The sequence below is a fragment of the Pelodiscus sinensis genome, chromosome 3 (genome assembly GCF_049634645.1).
Source record: "Pelodiscus sinensis isolate JC-2024 chromosome 3, ASM4963464v1, whole genome shotgun sequence".
Taxonomy (NCBI): Eukaryota; Metazoa; Chordata; order Testudines; family Trionychidae; genus Pelodiscus; species Pelodiscus sinensis.
The window spans coordinates 19039286-19063631 of record NC_134713.1 but is presented as its reverse complement, the minus strand read 5'-3'; the positions used below and the strand labels follow the sequence as shown (position 1 = coordinate 19063631).

Here is a 24346-nt window from a genome sequence, read left to right as displayed (position 1 = left end):
AGCAGAGACCCTGTAACCTGAAGCCTTATGGTTGGAGCCAGAAGCTGTGTGGCCAGAGCTCAAGGCTGGAACTTGAAGCCCCAGGAACAGACTTCTGCTCTGCCACCCCACGGCTGAAACCCAAAACCTGAGCACCACCCTGGGAAGTGGGGGAAACTCACCAACTGCTTACTACTGTAGTACTGCACCTTAGGTATCTCCAGGGGGCTGCAGGGCCCAACCTCTGCTGGCAGCCCCAGCAACCAAACCAGGGCATTCAGGAGCAACAGGAAAGGGGAGGAGCCTCTAGTTTGCCTCCCCACACCCAATCACAGTCCAGGAGGCTGTGGCTGTAAGAAAAGTTTCTAGTGGTCACCTTTGAGAAATTACCTCCTACAGCATGGCTGCGTCTAGACAGCAGCTGCTTTTGCGGAAAAACTTGCCGGCTGTCTACACTGGCCGTTTGAATTTCCGCAAGAACACTGACGATCTCATGTAAGATTGTCAGTGTTCTTGCAGAAATGCTATGCTGCTCCCGTTCGGGCAAAAGCCCTCTTGCGCAAATGCTTTTGTGTAAGAGGGCCAGTGTAGACAACGCGGTATTGTTTTGTGCAAAAAAGCCCCGATCACGAAAATGGCAATTGGGGCTTTCTTGTGCAAAACCGCGTCTAGATTGGCACGGATGCTTTTCCGCAAAAAGTGCTCTTGCGGAAAAGCGTCCATGCCAATCTAGATGCTCTTTTCCACAAATGCTTTTAACGGAAAAACTTTTCCGTTAAAAGCATTTGCAGAACATCATGCCAGTCTAGACGTAGCCCATGAGTGCAGGGGAGGCAATTAAAAGTAAAGGTCCATACACTTAGAAACAAAAAACATTTATTTAGGCCACCTGTGGGGTTCATTGCCACACAGACAGACAGAAAGCTGAACACTGGTTGAAAGGTTTGGACTTTTTTTTTTTAAATCACTAATAACAAACCTGATTGAGAGAGTTACTGAGTCCTCGCAGCTCCCATTAAAGTCAGCTTTCTGTGTTAATTTTCCAGTTCTACAATACAATATGAAACACAGTTCCAGCCCCACATAGAAACAGAGTTCTATTTGTACAGCACCGGTCAACTCAAAGGATTCCAAAACACTTTTTGAACTGCACACATGAATCAACTCATCCACCATTCCCCTTCCAGCCAGGTCCTATATGGAAGCCTGACCAGGCAGTTCTTTACTTTGGTCCCCCGTTTGCAGGCCTTGCCCTTGCAGCAGCTCCCAGCCAATGGGAGCTGCAGGAGTGGTGTTTGGGGTAGGGCAGCACAGCTCATGGAGCATTTTGGCTGCCCCTATGCATAGGGACAGGCTGGAAGGGATGGGCAGTGTGCTCCCAGGAGCCATAGCACATGTGGAGCAAGGCAAGCCCCAAATCTTGCTCTCCAATCGGTGCTTGAGGGCCAGACCTCTCTGCTTGGGTGAAGCTCATTAAATGATCAGGCATTCCTGGGCTATGTCTACACTGGCGGGTTCTTGCACCAGAAATATGCAAATGAGGCTAAGCATGGAATATTGCTGAGCCTCATTTGCATACTTAATGAGCCACCATCTTTTGCAGAAGAGGCTCTTGTGCCAGAAGGAGCTGTTTACACTGCCCCTTCTCGCGCAAGAAAAACCCTCTTGCGCAATGCCGCTTCACTGATTATTTTCAGGAATAACGGCATTGCACAAGAGGGTGTTTCTTGCGCGAGAAGGGGCAGTGTAGACAAATGGCGGCTCATTAGGTATGCAAATGAGGCTCAGCGATATTCCACGCTTAGCCTCGTTTGCATATTTCTGGCACAAGAACCCGCTAGTGTAGACATAGCCCTGAAGGGAAAAGGCTCTGTAGCCAAAAAACAATACCAGGAGACCTGTAGGTCCATGCTCTGGACCTTTTTATAGAAATCATTGAATTACAGCATGTGTCAGCTTCTCACCTACATAAAGAGACCTCACAGGCCAGCTGTGTGAATGACTCCATTATTTTGGAAGAGCCTGGAGATCCTCAGATGGAAGGGGAGGCAGACCTGCAATTCCGTATCATGGGTGCAAATGGCCTTCCCAGGTCTTGCTTTTCTCCAACGTAAAAGAAACTATTATAAACCTGACCTCCTCATAAAACAGAACAGAGCTAATCAAACAAGTGAATGAATTTAATGCTCAGAAGAATGAGGCCCCAGCTGCATTAACAATGGTTCTGGTCCCCCAAAATGGGTATTAGAGGGGGGCCACCACCATTATTCAGATATGATATTCTAGTTCAACAGGAAAAGAACATTTACCTTACTGAACTTCCTCACTGCCCCAGTTTGTGTCTCACACACCCCAGAGGAAACAGGTGAAATTCATCCAAGCCACTGCAAAGGTCCCAGTTTGGTCTATCAGAATGACACCCCAAACACACACTTTCTGAATTCCCCTCCCTAGGTAGTAGCATTCCCATTCCCACAAGTGGATGATGCTGTTGTTCCCAGTAATACAGCTCCTAACAAACCATTAGCTGTCTTCTCTGCTAACATGTTGAGTCTGGCTGATCACTGAGCAGAGCCACGCCTCTCTGACCCTCTTGGTTACAGCTGAGCATTTCAGGAGAGAGTGAAAAGTTTTCACCAAAACTGATCAAACAAACCAAAGGGCAAGCAGGATTGGCCTCAAAAAAGCAAAGGGCAGCTGTCACAGAGCTGCTATCTCTGGCATTGCTGGGTCACCAAGACATTTAGCAATGACATGAAAACCTGCTGGGGAAATGCTACAGAACTGCCCCATATCTAAGGGCAAAACAATAGGATCTGCGAGAACTGCCTCCAATGGCCTCCATGTCAGCGCCTCCTGGCACACAAACATCTAGCTGTGGGAAGTTCCTCTTCTGCCCCAGATGAGATTAAAGGACATACAAGAGGATTCAACCTGCCCCCATCCAGCCCCTAGAACAAACACTTCCTCCTGGAGTTACACTGGGAAATCCAAAAGAGAGTGGCCTATGCTCTAGAACAGGCCCAGCTGCAGCAGCTCCCCCCTTGCTATTCCTAGGCTGGCCCAGCCTCATGTCAGCATGCCAGAGAGGGGAGGAGCCTTGGCAATCCAGCCCCATTTGCCTGAGGTTGTGGGAAAGCATGGAGGCTGCAGGCAGATTGCTCTGCAGGTAAAGGGACTCTGATCCCATCCCCCACCCCCTGTTCTTTCCAGTTGCTTTGTTCTGATCACCCCAGCACTTGTCTGTATTGCAGAATCTCACTTCTCCTTCTCTGGCTCCAGCCCAGGCTAGGAAGGACCCAAATGGGGCAGGCAGCTCCCCCAGGTGGGTAAAAGGATACAACAAGAGATTGTCACTAACATTTCCCTTTTCTTTTCATGAGAGGGCTAGGAACTGCCTGCTGTTCAGCCTCTGTTCCTCTTTCTCCACCCCAGGTTTTGTAGAGAGCAGCTGCCCCTCCAGGATTTTTTGGGTGAAACTGGACAAACTCTTCCTGCAGGGCAAGTTCTTCACTCTGGAGATTGTGGGTGAGTAGCAAAGTGGCAGATCTCAAGCCAGGGGCAAGCTGGGGAACTTCTAAAATTGCCTCTAAATGCAGAACCTGTAAGTTAGCTGCTGAGGGGCCTGCTGTTTAAATGTTGTTTTAAAAAGCTGGCAGATGGTTGGAGCAGAGTGATGTAATTTACTAATGGCCTAACAGCTATGGCCTTGGCCATTGTCGGTAGTAAGGATGTTAAAATGTGGTTAATTGACTAGTCAACTAGTCAATGGAATTTCCATCGACTAGTCGATAGGTACTTCCGCATTCCTCCTTTGAAATGTACAAGAGCCCCTACTGGGGCTCTTGTACATTTCAAAGAATGCAGAACTCCACTTACAGCCCATTGACTCTGGGCTGCATGCGGGTGCCTTCTTTGAAATGCACAAGAGTCCCCAGCCTTGGAGCCCAGGATCAGTGGGGGACTCAGAGTCCATGCTATGCTGCATGCCGCTAGGATCAGCTATTTGGTGGTTGTCCCTTTAAACCACGCATCCGCGTGATTCAAAGGCGCAGCTGCGGGGAGCCCAGGGTCAGCTGGGGACTCCACAGCTGATCCCGGACTCAGTTGACCCTGCAATTGACTGGTTGGTGACCACAGCCTTACATCTAAGGTAAGTAGGAAACAGGAGGAAAGATAGTCCTGTGGTCTAGGGCTTTGGAAACCTGGGTTTGAGTCTCTACTCTGCTGCTGAACTTGGGTCACTTAGTTTCTTATTTACAGGTAGGAACAATACTACTTCCCTACATGAGAGGGGTGTATGACATTAAAGATTGTGAGGTGCTCAAACTCTCCAGTAACTGGGGCTATATAAGTACTAGGCATGGCTGCTCGTTAAACTCTGTCTACTAGTCTTATGTTGATTCCTACATCTAGTCGTTGACTAAACTAGCTCCTTAATTGAAGGAATAGTCAACTCACTTAATACAATGTTACTAACTCTCCAAGTTACTGAGTATCAATCAGTCACTGATTAAGCCCTTGCAGCCTATCACACTAAAAAAGACCTATCTCTCTTCCATATCATCTGCTAATGAGCTTTCCCTTAGCACTTCCTATTCTTCAAACAGTTGCCTAGTTCCCCAACTAAAAATGTACCTCTTATGAAATCCCTCCATGATCACTAGAATGCTGCACCCTGGCAAACAGAGGTGAGCACCAAATTTGGGTGACTTGACAGTTATATTTCAGGAAACTGTTCTGAATGGTTCCTCAAGACATCTGAGGTACAGGATACTATGTACAGAGGATTAGGCAGTAAGATAATGTAATAGCTGAGTCTTGTGAAAGTACAGAGCTGTCACGTTCACCTTGAAAGCATGGTCTTGTTTGCTTCTTAAAGGAGCATGCTGGCTTGACCAAGTTAAACTGACCTTCTGAATGGTGGTGGGGGTTGTAACTCCATCTAAATGTCACTCTGAACGCATGTTCCTGATGTACCCACATCAAATGAATCACGAAAGCTTTTCCCACCTGTTTTGCATGTCTTGTTACTCACTAGAGACGTGTCTTTTCCTTGTCATTAGATCCCTCTGGTGGCACAGTCTTGCTTGAGGAGAAAATGGCTGCTCGCTGTGGCTATGTCCTATCTGAAGATGTGTGGGGCAATCCTATCTTCCGGGCTTCTGTACTTGGCTGTCATGTGGCAAATGAGGTGAGGCCCAAAGCCTACCATGGAGGTCTGGTCTTCAAACAGTTGCTAGAGGAAATGCAGAGTAGCCACCAGACTAGGCTGCTGTGTGACTTCTCAGCAGGGCATGATGGGAACATGAGAAGTCATGCTGACTGTGTGGAGGGGAGAAGAGATTGTTGTTGCTCACTAGCTGCTAGTTCAAACTTGTCCTTGTTGCTGCTGGGGAGTCTTGAAATTCTCAGTGGAAAGTAGTAGAATTGTAGGCCTCTGCTGAAAAGGCAGCATCTGTAGCCTTATTCTGGCAGGCACTTACTGCCTTAACTTGAGTGGTATTTTGTGTCCTAATTCAGACCTCCAGGTGTAGGCCAGTGACAAGCTTGTGTGATTTAGAACCCTAGTAACAATGAGGGGATGAGCTATTTGCCACACCGTGGCTACAATACATCACCCACTGAAGTGCTTGGCCTAGTGCTGGGAAGTCACAGAAGCTCTGGACTCAAGTAAAGTAAAAAGTTCCAGTGAGAATCTACTCTGCTGTGAAATGGGGTGAAGTTGTGTGAAGAACAGTGACCAGCTTTGCATTCTGCTAGGTCTTTGCTTAATGGCACTGTAAGTATACTAATTTCTAGCAAAAAGGCCTTTTCATAGATGAACAAGTATCTCGTATTGGGATAGCTCTCTCTGTATACTGGCCAAGTGAAAATGAGATACAGGTAGTATTTATTTTGGTGATGCCAGTTGAGGTAAATACAAGGTGCAGTTATAGCCGTGATCACCAACCGGTAGATCGCAAGCTACCGGTAGATCTCAGGGGCTCTAAGAGTAGCTCTTGAGCCCTCTCTGAACTGCACGCCTGCGCAGTACATTTACATTAGATTTCCTCATTTGAGGAGCAGCTACTCACCGAGCAACACCACAGGTGAGTAGCTGCGACGAATGGTGGGAGCTGGGAGGTCGGGAGGGCTGAAACACTCCAGCCAGCTGGCTGTGGCTTTCAGCTGACAGAGGCTGCCCCGCGCTCCAGCTGATCGGCAGCTTCCCCTCTGCGCCTGCCCATGTGGAGCTTGGTGCACCCTGGCTGAGCACCATGGCCAGCTGGCTGGGCAGCCACTTTTTTTTGCTCCAGCCCAGCTGCCCTGTGGTCAGTCCGGAGGGAGCGCGGGTCGGATGGTGTAGGGAACTCCCTGCCCCCAACCTTGTTCCCTCTCCTCTGCCCCAAACTTGTCCCCTGCCCTCCTGGCCCCCTGTTCCCTCTCCCTTGCCCTCCCCCACCCTGCTGCAGAAACCTGCCCCCCCTCTGCAGAAACTTGTCCCCCGGCACCCTACCCCCCCTGCAGAAACCAGTTCCTTCTGGTACCCTGTCTCCTACTACAGAAATCTGTCCCCCTGCTTCCCTCTGCAGAAACCTGTCCCCCCCAGCACCCTGTCCCCTGCTGCAGAAACCTGTCCTGGCACCCTGCCTCCTCTCCCCTGCCCCCACTGGCACCCTGTTTCCTGCCCCAGAACCCACTAGCACCCCTCCCCAGTACTGTGTCCCCTGCTCCCAAATGACTTCTCTATGGGTCAGTGACCCCTGACTCAAGGCGGGTTTCCTGCCATTCTCATAAATAAAGACAATGCAGAAACTTTTTGTGTTTAACATAGTATTTTATTTAAAAATGAAGCCTGGCCAACAAACCCCCAATTGGGGCCAAGCCCCCATCTGGCCACAACCACTCCTGCACTCCCCCTTCCCCAGACCCTAGATCTGAGCCTATCGAACACTGGAACCTCCTGCCCTCAGCCCCTCACATAGCCCAACCCAAATTCCTGCACCCTCACATCCTCAAGCCTGTGGCTTGCTTAGTATCCCAACACTGCCCAGCCTGGAGCCTCCTCCCCGAGCCAGTGTCCCCTTCTCCACCTCGTCCTGCATCCAGATTTCCTCCCAGAGCTTGCACCTCTCACCCCTTCCCACACCCAAATCCCTCATTCCCACCCCAGAAACTACACATGCTGTCTCAACACAGCAAGGGTCCAGCTAGACTGCAGAGTTTTTCAGGATTCTGGAGATATCCCAGAAAAACTCTTCTACATCCAGAGTTGTGTTTGTTCTTCCGCTTTTTAGTGGAAGAGCAAACAGGCTCTTTTGGTCACCCCTATATTCCTCTTTCCACAAGGAATAAGGTGGGTTCCAAAAGAAGGGTTTTTTTTCTGACATTTGGTACAGTCTAGACAGGCCAAATGTTGGAAAAACCTCTTCCTACAGAAATTTTTTTTTAAAGCAGCAGTATAAGGATTGGGGATAGCAAGTGATAGAGAGGAGGAGAATAGAGAGGGCAGGGCTTCAAGGAAGGGGCGGGGCAGTAGAACTTGGCTTGGTCTGTCATTTAAAAAGTGATCTTGGGTGTAAAAAGGTTGGAGATCACTGAGTTACAGGCAGTCCCCGGGTTACGTACAAGATAGGGACTGTAGGTTTGTTCTTAAGTTGAATCTGTATGTAAGTCGGAACTGGCGTCCAGATTCAGCCGCTGCTGAAACTGACCGCTAGTTCTGACTTACATACAGATTCAACTTAAGAACCCCAAGTCAGCAGCTGCTGAAACTGATCAGCCGCTGATTCCAGGAAGCCCGGGGCAGAGCAACTGTGCCTCGGGCTTCCTGTAGTCAGCGCTGGTCAGTTTCAGCAACGGCTGACTTGGGGACGCATGGGGCAGAGCAGCTGGGGTGCTGCTGGGTTGCTCTAGTAGCACCGCTCCTCGGCGCTACTGGACCAACCCAGCAGCACCCCAGCTGCTCTGCCCCAAGCGTCCTGATTCAGCCGCTGCTGAAACTGACCAGCAGCAGCTGAATCAGGACGCCTGGGGCAGAGCAGCTGGGGTGCTGCCGGGTTGATCCAGTAGTGCCCAGAGCAGCGCTGCGGGACCAACCGGCAGCGCCCCAGCTGCTCTGCCCCAGGGTCCACAACAAAAGCCTGGTCTGCTGGGGGGGGCACACTAGCTGCGTCCCCCCCCCCCCAGCGGTCCCTGGTCTGCTGACGGTCCCTGGTCTGCTGAAGCATGGGACGCAGCTGCGGCTTTGCTTGCGGTGCCCCTGGTCTGCTGGGGACTGTCTCCAGCAGACCAGGGGTACCGCGAGCAAACCTGCCGGGGCTGTGGCTTTGCTCCCGATGCCCCTGGTCTGCTGGAGACGGTCCCCAGCAGACCAGGGGCACTGGGAGCAGCTTTTCTCGCCCGGAGGTCGAGGTGGCTGACCGCTGCCTGCGAGCTCCGGGGCGAGAAAGCCCCGTTCATAAGTGTGGATCCAACATAAGTTGGATCCGCGTAAGTCGGGGACTGCCTGTATAGGGTTGACCATGAATGGCTATATCCAGATAAATACTACCAATGTCTCATCTCCGCTTGGTCAGTGCAGTGGGATAATTATCCTGATTATTCTTTTCAGTGAAATAGCCTATGGATAACACATTTTTTAACTCTGACTTCTTGTAATGCCCTAAATCTGTGGCAAGAATACTAGTTACTACTTAAGTCTAACAAGTCCTTTCTTAAATTACTAGAAAACTTCCCTTTGCACTCCATTTCTTCTAGGCAGATGAATTGTTTTCTCTTACTATAAACATAAAAGTGTCCTCCTCTCCAGACATGAGGCGAGCTGCCACATACACCTACCCTATGTACTGTACCTACTCTCCGTGGGCTCCAAGAGAAATTGTATGTGAAGAAAACTATATGGAGGTAACTTATCCATCAAAAGCTATAACACTGAAGTTCTCTGCAAATCAGTGCACTCTCTAAGCTAAGACTGGCACGAGCAGTTTACTCTACACTACCTATATCGTGGGATAAGGAAAAGCTCTCAACTTGAGCAATAGGGACATTTGCCAGTTTCACATATGTACTACAGACAAAGTGCATCTGCTTAATAATAGATTAAAATTTGTAAAGTTCAGTATTTTGGGTATTCCTGATCTGTAACCAGTAACAGTCAAATACTGCGGGGACTGCCATATTTTGTGCCACTGCAGTGGGAAGCATATCTGTTAACACTCCAATTAAACAGGGAGCTTTCATGAAAAAGTGCTGCAACATCCAGTGAAAACATGTTGCTCTTCTTGGTTTGGGATGGTAAAGTTTGGAGGTAAGCCCTCTGTTTTACAAGACTAAAATTCTGATGCATCTCAGGAATTTTATCAGCAAGGAGGACAAACTCCTGCTGGAGATGTCAGAGGCATCCAACTGCCACAGTAGAACCTCGCACCAGTCCAATTTCATATACCTCCTTTTATGTATTGGTTACATAAGTATATCAGGGACAAATCTGCAGTTCTATAAGAAGTCTTTTGGGACTTGAGATTGTCCAGTCTCGTGCTAAAATGTCTGGTGCAGACAGTGAGCACTTTGCTACACTTGAGTGGCAGCAGTTTACTACTACTGTATCCAGATCTTGCTTTCCTGTATGGTAAGAGATGGTTAGCATTGCACCTTGCGTGATTACTAGGAAATGCATTATGTGCACTTTAGTCTAACTGGCTGTACCCTGAGTTCCAAACTTACCCAGGACTGGTCTACATTACAGCTGGAAGTCAACCTGCATTATGCAAGTCATGTAACTAAAACAGACAACTTTGGTCATCTTACAGAGGTGTCTACTGCATGCTGTGTCAACAGGAAATACTCTCCTGCTGACTTACCTTACTCTTCTTGGGGAGCTAGAGTACATTAATCATCAGGAAAGCACTCTGCAGTCAACTTAGTGGGTCTTTGCCAGAGCTGCTAAATTGACACCACTTTATGGATTGCAGCAAATCCTATCTAGCTGATAGTATAAACATAGCCAAACACCCATTGTACTCCCTGAAGCACTACAGAATTAACCCTACCCTCAAGAACACACAGTTCACAGTAATCAGCAGTTGGCTATGAAGATTGTAACTAAACTCTTGTAAATATATGGAGCTGTAAAAGACCTTGAGAGGTCATCAAGTCCAGTCCCCTGCCCAGACAAAGTACCATCCCTGACAGATTTGCCCCAGAGGGATTGAACTCACAACCGTGGGTATAGCAAGCCGATGCTCAAACCACTGAGCTATCCCATGTAGCTTGATAACACTCTTCATACATCACTGAGACACTAATTCCTTCAAAGCTCCCTGCCTCCTCAGGACATAAAGGCATGCTGTATTCATGTTTGCCCAAAATCTCTTTCTGCCCTATTTCCAGGTGTCAGTGAAGACTGATGTTCCTGCAATTTCAGATGATGATACTGCAACATGGATGTCAGCTCTGCCAGAGGTATGGAGGAGCATGTTTTCTAATGACTTTTCCCTGGCTCCTCTGCTCTCCTACATAGATCAATGGCTTGGGTGACGATGCTGTCATTCTTGACCTCTGACACCCTATAAGCTCTTCTAGAAAAGCATGAAAGGCAGAGATGCTCTCAAGGAAATGCAAGTCAGCCTCCCAGGAGAGGAGAACTTTCATAGATAAGGGACACTGTGCAAATTATAACAAGCTCACTAGACTACAGAAGAGAAAAGTGGATGTAATAACAAAATATGGCCATTTGTATTAATTTTATTCCTTAAATTCGTCTGGCATTTGAGCTATAGGCTGCTCCAACAATAAAAGCACACTAAGGGAGTGAAGTTACCAAAAGCAATGTTCTTTAGGGTGTGTCTGTACAGCAGGGCTTAACTCGAAATGAGCTACACAAATTGAGGTACATCAATTGCATAGCTGATTTCGAAATTGGGAGTGTCTACGCAGCACTTATTTCAAAATAGAGCACTCTTCCTCCGACTTCCCTCACTCCTCGTACAATGAGGATTACAAGAGTCAGACAGAGTAAGAAGTCTTCCAGCTTGACAGTATTTCGACATTATTTCAAAATAACTGCCTGCTGCGTAGACGTGGACTAAGTTATTTCAAAATAACATTGCTGTTAGACAAACCCTTAGTGACCAGTCCATGGACTGGCACCAATTCCTGAGATCTCCCTGACACAGTTTAGGAAGGCAGCAAGCTGGTCCCTGGTATCAAAAGGTTGAGTCGCTCTGACCTAAAGCACTAAAGGGCCTCTCAATTGTGGGAACTCTTTCAGGCCCACAAATATAAACTAGCTCCAAAGGTAAAGATCATGTGGCTTCTCTGGAAGTTGGCTGCAAAAGCTGCATGCTGCCTTGCCTTCATGTAAGGCATGTACACTTCCGGCTTGGGCTAGGCCAGCAGTGTCCTCAAATGTTATTCCCTTGAGCCTAAATCTTAATGACAGAATAATTTGGTTCACTTATATCTCATCCAACTATGTTTCTCTTTCAGGTTAAAAAAGTTGAGTACCAGGTATGGCAACTGATCTTTCTTTCTCCTTCAGGGAGAAAGAAAATAATGGTAAGCGATGCAGCCAAGTTGGGTTACAGCTTCAATAATACCCTGGCTCGAGTGTTCCTCCGTGCTCCATATTCCAGTAATGAATCCAAACTTACAGTGGTGAGTGGTAGCTCTTATAGTGGGACTCAGAGTAATATTGTTTCCACTCTCTCTTTCTTTCTAGCAATAGTTTTTCTTATCTTTCCATAGGCTAATGGTGTGAGTATGAATACAGTCAGTTCCACTTCCATGTACAAGCAGAGATGGTTGCTTCTGTTGATTGACACTACTGTCTCATGTCCTATAGGTACGAATCGCTTCACAATTTACCAAGATTACTAAGAACAGCCACTTGAGCAAGCTAGTAGAAAACGCTTCCTTTGGGCCTACCTGCAGCTGGCTGTTCAAGAGAAGCAATGTAAAAACAAACCTATCCTAGAGGTGTTCCAAAGTAGGATTTCCTTAATTCATTTTCTCAGTTCTCCCTCACCCTTATACCGACCTTTACAAAAAGGCAATAAGACATCAAAAAAGCTGTATCAAAAAAACTTGCAACTGAGTATCAAGACCAAAAAAACCCTATTTCTACCACTGGGTTGGGAGTCATATTTAGGTAATGCCTAGGGTAGAGTTGCAACACCAAAAGAAGGTGAGATTTCTTGTGTAATAAAGAATGGGAAGTTGTGGAGTGTCTTTTAAGAGGGAAAGGAGATTTAAGAGGAAGGTGCCTAGCATGGCTAGTGAGTATCTTTGTAAGAAAGTAGTAACTCATCTGACATTGATCAGACTACTTTGAATACCAGGTTTTCTTATGACAAAATGGCCATTGTTGAGGGATAATCTCTGCTAGATAATTTATGCTCTCGTGATGTCCAAAGAAATACCTGGATAGAATGGGAAGATGGGATGGAATGGTAAAGAAGAGGAGAAGGTGGCGGCAGCTGTTATGAAATCAAGCTCAATCCTGCTTCTTTAGAAATACAAATTCTTGCACTGAAGAATGGTCTGATTATCTGAATCAACAGATGGCACCAGCTTCTCGGATACTTCTATAACTTGGACTGTGCCAAACATTATCCCTACACTAGTGCCTCAAGGATCCACCTTTGTAACCCAAAACATTTCAGTGGGAGTCGATGGCCAAAGAATAATGCAGCCTGAACAGAATTATATTCTGGAACACAACAAGACACACATTCAAATTACTATACCCATTGGAGCCCCGGAGGGAAGATTAAAGGTTAGTGAGAACCTATCATAACTTAACAGCTTAATGGAAAAGGTCAAAAACTTCCAAACGGTAGTCCATCAACCCAGTTGCTGGTGGAGACATAGGTGCCAATTTCCTCTCTAGCTTGGGAATTCAACCCCTCTGCCCCAGATGCTGTCCCCACTCCACCCCTTCTCCCAAACCTCTGCCTCACCTCTTTCTGCACCCCTCCCCCAAACACATCCTGTTCCCACTCCTTCCCTTCCCGCTCAGCAGCTCATGAATGCTGCAAAACAGATTGGAGGCAGGGAGAGGGAGGAGCTGATCAGCGGGGCCACCAGCAGGCAAGAGGTGCTGAGGGGAGGGAAGGAGAGGGGGAGCTTGGATGCTCCAGTGGATGCTGAGCACCTGCTAATCTTCTCTGTGGGTGTTGTAGACCTGAAGCACCCACAGAGTCAGCACCGATGGGTGGAGATGTGCTGTATGAATGATGCTAACTTCTTCCAGATATTAAAGTGAATTAAAAGAGTATTAAAAAGCTATGAAGGTCTCAATAGCTGTCTCATCTTGAGCAAAGCCGGGGTATACTTTAGAAAGGCTTAGGGAAAGTCAGTCCCTGATTCTTGGTTGCCTGCCCAAATATAAGTTTATGCTTAAATTGCCCTCTGAAGCTTCAACTGCAATGTACATGATGCCAGCAAAGAATCTACCATATTCCTAACTGTCCTGCCCCTTATGCTGGGCAGTGCAGCTCCTGCACTGGGATGGAGCTGATGCAGTGTGTCTGCAGGATACAAACTATCTTGGCCAACTCTAGCACATTACTAGAGTGGAGGATAAAATGGGAGACATTCTTCCAGTCATAACAGGGAGTTGGATAAGACACGGTGACATGGAACACCCAGAATGGAGAGCGGGACACAGGTCTGTGTGTCAGGAGCAACCACTGTGGGGGTGTGATACACAGAAAAAGTCACGGACAAATGGGAAAATCGGGCGCTCTCTGACTTTTTTCCCAAGTGTGACAAACCTGCAATCCTATCCATGCTCAATTCTCCTTGGTCTGAAATCTTATCTCCTAGAGCACTGTGGCCAATGGAGTCCATGGAGTAATCTATAGTATCAGCTTTTTCTTGGATCATATCTGGACAGATGTAGACTGGCATATGACCAAGTACACTGTGATCAAGCCCATCACTACACCTTTCTTGCCTCGAATACCAACAGTCATCAACAGTAAGTCCCTCCTGTGGCTAGCTCAATAGTAAGGACTATCAGCATCAACAGGAGTGCCCCTCTCCATTCAAATTAGCTGTCTTAACTAGACCCACTAATTTGAACCCTGGAAGATTGACAGCGGCAGCTTCAATGTCCTCTGTGGTGTAGACGTACCCTGACAGCTGACCTCTCAGTCTTAGGCATGCATACACAGACCTCCTGATGCCTTCCAGAAAACAAGAATCAAATCATCGCCTTAAAAAAAAAGTGATTTTATTAACAAAACAAAAAGATATACACGATAAAGCTACTTGGTTGCTAGGTGTTACAGAGCAACTGAGAAAAAGAACAGATTAAAACAGAGAAAATTGTATTTCAGGGCTACAGCTTAGATACAGTGAATTGGGGGGGGGGGCACATGGACTTAGCAAAGAGAATTTTAACAAAACAAAGAAAATAACCTGATCATGACTAAATATACATTTTCCTATCTACTCATGATCCATGCTTCAAGGTCCTGTCCATTTCCATGCCCAGTATTCCTTGTAGGTATGTTCTGCCTGGTTCAATTCATCTTGTTTCCTCCAGCTCCTAACTTAAACCCACAAAGAAAACAGTAGGCAGGTATATCTTTTCAATTCAGATTTCAACTCCCTTTCCCACTGGCTCTCCTGGCTCCCTGCCAACACCCCCTAGCTACCTGAGTTTAACCCTTTAGTCACCATTGCTTCCAGCACTTCTCCTATCCATCACCGACACTTTAATATAGTAGCACTACCATATTACATATCCCAAATATTTGTTTAGTCTAAATTCCTTGACTGTAACACAGGGATAACTCTTATAATAGATCTCTAGAAAGTAAGGCCTGTTCCTTCAGGCATGTTGTGTTTATTTAATCTTCTATTTGCAGTAATCATATGCTATCAACCTAACAGATACTCTTCCAGAGAAGAGAACATTTGATGTTGCATTTGGATCCTTTCTTCCTGATGTGTCTCTGGTGACAATCACAATAGGAAATGTGCCACTTTCCCCAAGAGAGGCAAAGCATCATGGGTACAATGTTTATGAAATTACTTTTCCCAATGGAACAAAAGGATTTAACTTAGAAGTTCCTTTTGATGACCCTACCGTTCTAAAGGAGGTAAGATAAGGAAGCTATGAGGTAGAATTCAGGAGGAAACTGTTCTTCCCAGCTCACACATTTTCAAGTTATTGAAACTTTACTGTCCTGAACTGGGTCAAAAATCTCAAATTTTCATGAACCCCCAAATCTTTCAAGGTCAAGCTAGTCAAAACCCCGCCCTTACAGTAACAACAGGCAGTGGCAGCTTAGCTTAGCTGTGCTGCTTATGTACCCATGAAGTTCAGGTGGGTTTGTACACAGTACGGGTAAGCCATGCTACTGTCCATTCTTCTGTAGCTACGCTACTATTTATATTCTTACTAGCATAAGTATATGTGTGCTAGATGAGAATCACACCCCTAGCACATAGCATAGACGGAGCCTAAATTTTAAAAAATAAAGTAATTTTCAACAAAACACACAGAACATTTTGGGAAACATTTCAACAAAATATTTTGACATTTCCAAAAGCTTTAGAGTCAAAATTCACTGAAACCAACCCTTTCCTGCAAACAGGGATGGTTCTGTTGAATCATCATTTTAACTTCCAGCACTTTATTGGAAAATTCCCAGCCAGCTCTGCTATGATGTTAGAGAACATGACACATCTGACTAGGGTCCTATCTAATTCACGATCATAAAAAACACATCCTGGACCATAAAATCTGGTCTCCCCTCTGGAATCGGGCTAGTGGAGGGGGATTGCTGTATTGCCAACCTTACTTCTGTGCTGCCTTCACAGCTAGATATCTGGAGAGGGGCAGCTGCTGAGTGGGCACCTAGCTTTGAAGATAGCCTCACTGTCAGCAGCAAAGCAGAAATGAGGGTTTCAAAGCATGGGGGGGGGGGCTGTCACTTTTGGGGGGACAAGGCTGGCCTTATGGGTAGGTACTGTAGGCAACCATGCCAGGGCACTCTGGTCAGAGGGGAGTAATGGTCACCCTCACTTTCCACATACACAGCCAGCCCAAGACCCCTTTAATCCAGAGAATTGGGCCCAGAACTAGGAAGGGGCAGGGCTGGTGGACCCTACCATACACCAGGCTCCAAGTGCTAGTCCCTGGCTGGATAGCAATGGGACTTCCTCCTCCCCAGCACAGGCTGTTCCTAGGGCCAGGTCAGATCCACCTCAGTGAACCTCTCCCAGAAGCAGAAAACTCTGCGGCTACTGGCTGAGATCCAAGCTATGAAGGCAGTGCTGCCACCAGCAGCAACACAGAAGGGTGGCAATATTACAAGCCCCTCCACACACACAAAAGTCATGTGACCCTCCCCCACACAATCTCTTTTCAGTTTGGATCCCCACAGTTACAAAACCTAAGGATTTTAAAATTCCATGGCCATTCCATTTACCAAAATGGACCATGAATTTGGTAGGGCCCTAATTATGACTGTCGTGTGAACATGTTAAGGCAGCCATTGTTCAAAACATACATCTGGCATTACTAACCACCAGTCACACAATGCCAACGAAGGTATCACCAGCCTGATCAGAATTAACATTCTGTTTGAAATGTCTTGAGCACCTGCCTTGCAGTATAACAAGACTGCATGAGAAAAGCAACTTCAGGTATGACTAAACTTACAAACTGTGGCTTCTTCTGATGTTGGCAAGGGTAAGAGTCATGCACAGACTGTACAGCTGTAGGACCTTATCCAGTCTATTAAATAACTACTTGTTGGGATGGGACTGCCTACTTCAGAAAAACACAATGATCATTTATTGCCATACTGCGGTCAACCAACATCAAATCATTCATCAAGCTGCTTTTTCCATAATGCAGTTCAAACTATGAGTTAAGCAGCATACCAAGTGAGTAAATGCTAGGCAGATTACAAATAGATATCGAAGCCTGGGGTTGGATACATTTGCAGCACGAGTTTGTAATATGGTAGGGATGGGCTATTCTCCTTTTGTATGAAATGAGTGAGGAAGGAAAGGCCCTTCAATGCAATCTTGGACCAGCTCACACAGGGCTGTTATGTGAAGATCAATGTTGTTTTCAGTTGTGGAGAACAAAAACAGGTGTGCAGGGTAAGTGCATTCTTATCTGAGCTGGAAGCAAATGCTGCTGAGATTTCACTTTCTTCTGACTCTCTTTCAGTATGTGAATAGAAATGAAACAAAATATACCCTCCGTGTTAATTATACGCTAGATGTGGGTCCTGAAAAGAAACAATATAATCATCCAGCAGAAGTAGAATGTGTGGTTGCTGATATTGGTAAGCTTCCTTCAAGACTGGCTGATACTAGTATAATGAGGGCAGGATTTTCATTGACCACAATGGGAACCAAATTAGACCAGTGAGGAGAGCTTTTGGGGAAAATCCCACTCTATAATTGCTCATTACTGACAATAAAGTTAAGTTGCTTTTCAGATGGCAGCTCTTCTTCATTCTGTCAAAGATAATTGAGATACTAAAGGAATAAAACCTAGTCATGGGTCAGAAACCATTTTTTAAAAGAAATGGCAAGTCGAGGCCAATGAAAAAAGTCAAACTAACCAAAGCCAGTCAACTCCAGTATGTTGCATATACTGGTAATATTTTGCAGACCTTGATTTTGATTTATCCTATAATATAACCTGCTTTCACATCCAGGATAAAGTTCAGTTAGCCCAAACACTGCTCTATAATCTCTAGAAATGGCAAAATTAGTCCAAATAGGTCAGAGAGTCAACAATTAAGACCTACTGTATGACAGTCTCTCCAACTTCTGGATTTCACAATGTGCCTGGCCACAAGATCCTTCTGATCCTTCATCTTAGGGCATGCTTACACTTGGAAATTATTTTCAAATAGTTAGTTCAGGAGTCATTTACTTCAAAATATGCTTATTCACCCAGGAAAGCAAGGGTACAGATTTCAAAATAACCAGCCTTAGAAATATCCAGTTTGGTAGAGTGGATGCGCTGCTTATTATTTCGAAATAATGCCCTAGTGTAGGCCATGGCTTAGAAAACATGTTTTGGGTTGGGCTGAAAGATGGCAGAGATAAAATAAAGCCCAACTAGTCTTACTAAGGTTGGAGTTTATCCTTAAGTCAGCTGGGCAGCTGCTAATTATTTGGGACTTTCAGCCATATCTTGTATACAATACCTTACCGTCTAGCAGTAGGGATTTAGTACAGTCTATTGTATCAATACAAACAATTTTTCCATGATAAGAATAAATACTGTAGCTGAAACTTGTATATCCAATCTACATCCTGGCTTCTTTCACAGAACTACCAGAAGCAGTTGGCTATTGTGATAAAGAGAACCTGTATCTAGCAGTTCCCATTTCAGCTCTGCATCAGTATTGGAATCTGTACGTTGGTAACAGACCTCTGAATCAGCATACTGTGCTCTCAGATAGGTATCTCCTGACTACCAATTCTACCCATCTGGTGTTGCAAGTACCTCTGTTTGCTATGGGGATTGTCTATGAGGTATGCAGACGATATTGTAAGGCTTTGTTATCTAAAAGGTTTCTTATCGTGAAGGAAAGGCTATCCACCCTCAGGCTTGCCATATAACATTACAGTAACCACTTCTACTGCAGAAAATATCAAGGGAAAATAAGATTCCAATAAGTAAATAAAACCACAACAAGAGATCTGACTTCTAACTTATGATTCCACTGCATTTATTTACCCAGTGCAGTGGCTGAAATGGTCCCCCAGACCTGTGTGGCAAACACAAAATTGTCAGGTGTTAAGACTCATCCATATTGGGTCAAGCACTGTGTTTCAAAATGATTCTTAATAAAGAATTTCTGCTAATGGAGTGACTAAGCTATAGTTGCATTTAGCTCATGCAAAAATCTACATTATAATACAAATCTAGGCTACTATACAATCGCCAGTGAAGCATTTGGGATTATGCCCAACTAGTCTGCACCAGTAAACTTGACTTGTGGCCCATGTTGGATCAGGCTTAAGTCTTCGTGATTGTCTCAAATGTTATATCTTCATGCTTGTCTCAGATGTTATATCTTTGCTAGTGTTTAAAGAGAGCCTTCTCTCTATGATCAGTAAACTATTTTGCCTGGAGAAATATTGTCTTTTTCTTTATAGGAAGTGTCCTTTCAGCAACTCAAAGCTAGGTTTGACCTTGTACTCAAGAAAGCAAATACTCTGGAGACCATAAAAACATTCTCTGTGAGCTGCAATTTCAATTCTTCAGAATTTATAGGTAAGCGAGATCTAGGTATTGCTCTACAAAATGGAATGTGATGCCTTTCCTCAATTTAACAGCCTCTCTGACTGTCTTAGTATGCTACCCTAATGGAACTGTGACAGTCTCTACCCCTATGAAAACTATTCCTTCTATTGACATGGGCAAAACAAAACTAAAGGACAGCAGCTGCAAGCCCAAAGAATTTAATGAGGAAAAAGCCTTCTTCCAATTCCACGTTTCCACTTGTGGCACTTCACTGAAGGTAAGCCACTGGAAAGAGGGTTTTTTCCCACTTTCTCAGTAAACTCAAATTCTAATCAATTTTTGGCTCACACAGTTTGAAGGTGAGCGCCTTATTTATGAAAATGAAATATCTTATGAGAAAGAGATTCTCCCAGCATGGGGACCGCCTAGAATCACAAGAGATCCAGATTATAGGTAGGACTGCTGCTCGCTGACTCCACTCACTTCCTAGGCACTCTTACCATACTATCTCCAATAGTTCTCTTATTTTAGATTGACAGTCTTGTGCTATTACCCAACAAAAGAGAAACTGACCCATACTGCTATGGTTAGCAACCTACCTGCAAATGGATCCCCTCCTTTTGGCTATGGTACAGTGATGGTGAGATCAAATGTGTCAAGTAGGTGACTTTATTTCCCTCCAGTTTAAAACATTTGCATGACTTGAATGCTTACAACTCCTAATCTCAAGGGTTTAATTGCATCTTATAAAACACCATTTTTAATGTTTATATTCTGTAGGATACAGGAGGACCAGACAAGCTCTGAATATAATTGCAAAGGTATCCAAAGGTAAGATCATAGGTGAGGGAACTAGAGGTGAGGGGGAATAGCTGAAACGCCCCTCACCTGAGGTTCCTGCTGCTGCCCCGTGCCCAGGTCTTGCACCTGGGGTCCCAGCTGCCATCCCCATCTCCAGGACCTATCTGTGTGCCCATCCATGGCTGTGGCCCAAACCTAGGCCCTCTTACCACTGTCTGGATCCCACCTTCCCATAGACGCAGCTCTGTTCCTAGCCCCAGGTCTGAGGGGAGGAGTGGACAGTGGTAGAGGGAGCTTTTTTCAGCATCCCCACTATTAAAAATATTCCAGTGCCTCTGTATAAGTTTTCTTCTTTAAAAACTAGGATTGTATCAAATGGTTCTCAAATTAATAAAATTCCCAAACCCATTCTTTTCAAGATGAATCTTTCATGGAATTCTATGAACCAAATATGACAATAGTTCAACCTGCCTTGGCACCCATGTTTTTTGAGATAGAGCTAAAAGATGAGGAACCCAATGTTGAATTATACTTGAATACTTGCTGGATGACTGGGTCTTCAGACTTCAACAGCACCTCACAGTGGAACATTACTGTGGATAGGCAAGTAGAAGTAGCTTTAATGACCAAACTGATCATCAGAAGCACTTTTTTAACATCTAACTGTGTTGTTGCTCTGATCTCTCAAATAGCTGTGGGAACGAAAACAACAAATCTGTCACAGAGTTCTATCCAATCTCTGTTAACAGGAGAGTGAAACATCCCCCTCACTTTAAAAGATTGGCAGTAAGGATGATGATACCTTTGCTAGGCCAGGTAAGATTAAGACAAGTTAGAGAATCTAGGCTCTGAAATGATATTCTAACATTGCCTGCTCTAAATAGAGGAAATATATTTATACTGAGGAACAGACTTAAACATGCTATTCTAAATTCCTCTATTAATAGGCCCAGCTTAAATGCCTGAAAGGATAACACCAAGTTTGTGACTTAGCTACCTGGGGGACGACTGACAGGCCACTAAGTCTGACTGATGGATACTTTAGTTTGGCTGGTTTCTCAAAAGCCAAAATTTATCTTGCAACACAGTTTTAGTGTCTTAATGTGGTACTTGCTGGACTAAACTAAAAGGCCTGGTATGGGTATATAATGCTTATACAGTTTCTGACACTTATTTTTTATAGGATCAGATTCTTGGTCCTTCAACTCAAATGTTTGGCACAAAGTCAAACAGGCAAACCAACCTGTGCCATAACAGCCATATGAAATACCACTCAGCTCACGTGTTTCTATTCCATCCCATCCAACAGCCAACTTAAATGCCTGGCTAGTGAGGAGTATGATGTTTCAGATCCCTTGGGATACCAAATGAGATTCTGAGATACCACTGGGAGAGCCTATTCTTTCAACCTGGACCTCGCTTTAACCATGTCTTGCTGAGCCAGGCACTAAGGCTTCCTCTAGCAAAGCACACAGGCAGGACCATTCCCAGCTGAATAAAATACAGACAATGAGAACAGCTGTGGGGAAACTAGGCTTAAGGGATTTACTCCAGCTCCCAGATGTTCACAGCCCCCTTGGGGACCAACCCAGAGTTATATGAAGTTTGCCTGCTTCCTCAATGTGTATGCATGTCTCTCACCTCCCTCCCATTAGAAATTATATAAACTGGGTTATATGATAAACTAGAAACAAGATACACCTTTTCATAGTTAAACTGCAGGCTGTGTCTACACTGGCCCCTTCTTCGGAAGGGGCATGCTAATTTTGAACTTGGGAATAGGGAAATCCGCGGGGGATTTAAATATCCCCCGCGGGATTTAAATAAACATGGCCGCCGCTTTTTTTCCGGCTTGGGGAAAAGCCGGAAAAAAGCATCTAGACTGGCGCGATCCTCCGGAATAAAGCCCTATTCAAAGTAGGAATAAGAGCTCCTCCGGAATAGGGCTTTATTCCGGAGGATTGCGCCAGTCTAGACGCTTTTTTCCGGCTTTTGCCCAAGCTAGAAAAAAAGCGGCGGCCATGTTTATTTAAATCCCGCGGGGGATATTTAAATCCCCCGCGGATTTCCCTATTCCCAAGTTCAAAATTAGCATGCCCCTTCCGAAGAAGGGGCCAGTGTAGACACAGCCACTGTGATTAGAGAGCTAACAAACAGAGCAAAATTGATTACTAAGAAAATAATACAGAGCACACAATCTAAGCTAGAGTCACTAAAGAAACTGGATATAACTAATAATGTCTCACCCTAGAAATTATTTCAGATAGAATCCTGCATTGGCTAGGTGTCATCTTGGCCTGGGTCCAGCAATTCTTCCTCTACCCTTTCAGCTATAGACCTTTTTGTTTTGGGGTGTTTTCAAGTATCTCTTTGGGATGGCAGATAGAAGAAAAGCAAACTAAAAGCCATCCTTGTTTTCCTTTTCTGCCTTACACAGAATTTCCTTAAAGTAGGAAACCTTTGATTCCCCCCAGCCTTATGTAGAATAGTTCATCAGACCAATGACTTGGTTAGTATCAGGTGAGCAGGTCACCTGACTCTACAACATCCTTGAGTCAGAAGCAGTATGGTAGGTCCCTAAGAAGAACAAGTGAATGCAAAGTCCATTGTACTAACTGATGAGCCATTAAACCCTGTCTGGCTTTTCCATTGCATGCATACAAATGGGATAATCACATTCAGTAAATCATAATCTTGCCTAGGATACCTTACATGAACCCTCTTGCATGAAGCATTGCTCAGTTATGTCATTCATATTAGAAGCAACTTTTCATAAAGCATAAGGAATGCCCCGTCACAGGGAGGGCAGAGGAACAGATGGATTTGGCAGCAGACCTAGAATGTTAATCTGTGTCTCTGGCAAGCCTGGGGGTGAAGGAAGGAAACAGATGACGGTCAAGGGTTGTCCATTTTAGGATGCCTTGCCAGTTGCTCTTCCTACTCAAAGTAGCTGCTTCTGGTAACCAGGGCCAAAAAAAACTTTAGTCCTTTCAACCTCAGGTAACATCTCACAAACTCATTAGAAACCAACATGAGGCCGTTTATCATGAGCTTCTTAATAAGCTGCCTAGTGGGTTAAAACCTCCTGTCTCAACCACTCTCTTAGAATCTTTTTTGTAACACAGAACTAGACATTCAATGACAGATTTGACAGAGGTTGCCCTGTACAAGCATAGATTTGGTAAGTGGTCGGGGAAAGGTAAAATTAACAAATAGATTCCTTACCAACAAGTTGTTCTTTCTTCTCAGGTGCATTTGCACTGCACAGTCATGGTCTGCTCTCCTCCTAAAGTATCATCTGGCAGCACTTGGACCTGTGGAGGCCAGTGTGACCCTACCAAGAAGAAAATGGGTAGGTTTAAACAGGGAGAATTTGGCTATACTTAAAATACTCTGGGGTACATTTTTACAGGTAGCAAGGTACCTCAATACCTTTCAAACTCTGATCCTCTATGTTAACTGGCTCCTGTGATATTGAGCTGATAGTGTAAAACATGAGTACTTCCCAGCTTCAGAATGTCAGTAGATTTAAAGCCAACAGAGTACAGTGTCTATGATCCTTTAGTCTGTCAATAATATTCTTGTAAAACTTTCCAGGTGAGCAGTCTGAACCAGAGTCTGGTCTCCATGGTTATGTATTGGCCGGGCCAGTCTGGATTGTTGATCCTGAACCAACTAAGGAGAAAAACATATAGACTAAACTAGGTAAGTAGGTCAGTGGAACTACATCTATTTATAGTGGGGTCTAGAGACCCTTTGTGGGTCTTTTACTTTGCTCATGTAGAATCACATAGCAAGGTGGGGCTGTCTCACTATCTGATGAAGGGCCTATCTGTTCTTGAAGGTGATCAGAACTATGGCTTGTTAGAAGTGAGAACAGACTCTCAGACCCATGACAGAATTGCAAGGCTGACAAACTGCAAATTATTAGTAAACCCTCTGTACAATGACTAATGGAGAAGTCTACAAAAATCAAGCAACTCAGTAACATTTTTCCTCTCTTTCAGATGCTGATGCATAAACATAATGGCCATAGCTGGCCACTGAACTCATCCTGTGTCATGTCGTGGCTGCTTTATTATAATTTCATAAACTGACTTTCATGAAGGGGTAAAGTGCAAATCTGAAACATTGGCTAAGAGTATTGTTTCAATACACACAGGCTACTGTAAATGAAAAAACAACAAGGAGTCCTGTGGCACCTTAAAGACTAATGGATTTGTTAGGGCATACGCTTTCATGGATAAAACCCACTTCATCAGATTAATGGGAGTGGAAATTACAGAGGCAAAGAGATTATATATACTAGTGTAATAAAAGAAAGAAGTTACTTACCAAGTGTAG

At 45.0% G+C, this 24346-nt stretch overlaps 1 protein-coding gene and 1 long non-coding RNA gene across 4 annotated transcripts in view; one reads left to right on the top strand and one right to left on the bottom strand.

The window, feature by feature from the left end:
• LOC112543789 (uncharacterized) overlaps nt 1-480 on the bottom strand; it is a 58177-nt gene extending 57697 nt beyond the window's left edge. For both annotated transcript variants that reach the window (XR_012902489.1, XR_012902490.1), the window contains exon 1: nt 162-480. This is a non-coding gene — a long non-coding RNA (uncharacterized LOC112543789). The remainder of the gene's footprint in view (nt 1-161) is intronic.
• Nucleotides 481-3018: 2538 nt separating this feature from the next.
• LOC106731259 (uncharacterized) lies at nt 3019-24144 on the top strand. Of its 2 annotated transcripts, XM_075923439.1 has the most exons (23): nt 3019-3148; nt 3234-3304; nt 3415-3507; nt 5046-5173; nt 8722-8868; nt 10354-10425; nt 11452-11619; nt 11710-11806; nt 12525-12739; nt 13792-13945; nt 14866-15074; nt 17162-17279; nt 18281-18486; nt 19114-19231; nt 19312-19478; nt 19554-19654; nt 19733-19860; nt 19982-20032; nt 20422-20605; nt 20695-20818; nt 23252-23354; nt 23600-23707; nt 24010-24144. In XM_075923439.1, the coding sequence occupies exons 1-22, from the start codon at nt 3051-3053 to the stop codon at nt 23695-23697; spliced, it is 2850 nt and encodes a 949-aa protein (XP_075779554.1). In that variant the 5' UTR covers nt 3019-3050; the 3' UTR covers nt 23698-23707; nt 24010-24144. The 2 variants fall into 2 exon arrangements, with proteins under 2 accessions (XP_075779554.1, XP_025034524.2); XM_025178739.2 differs by lacking the exon at nt 8722-8868.
• The last annotated feature ends 202 nt before the right edge of the window (nt 24145-24346 follow it).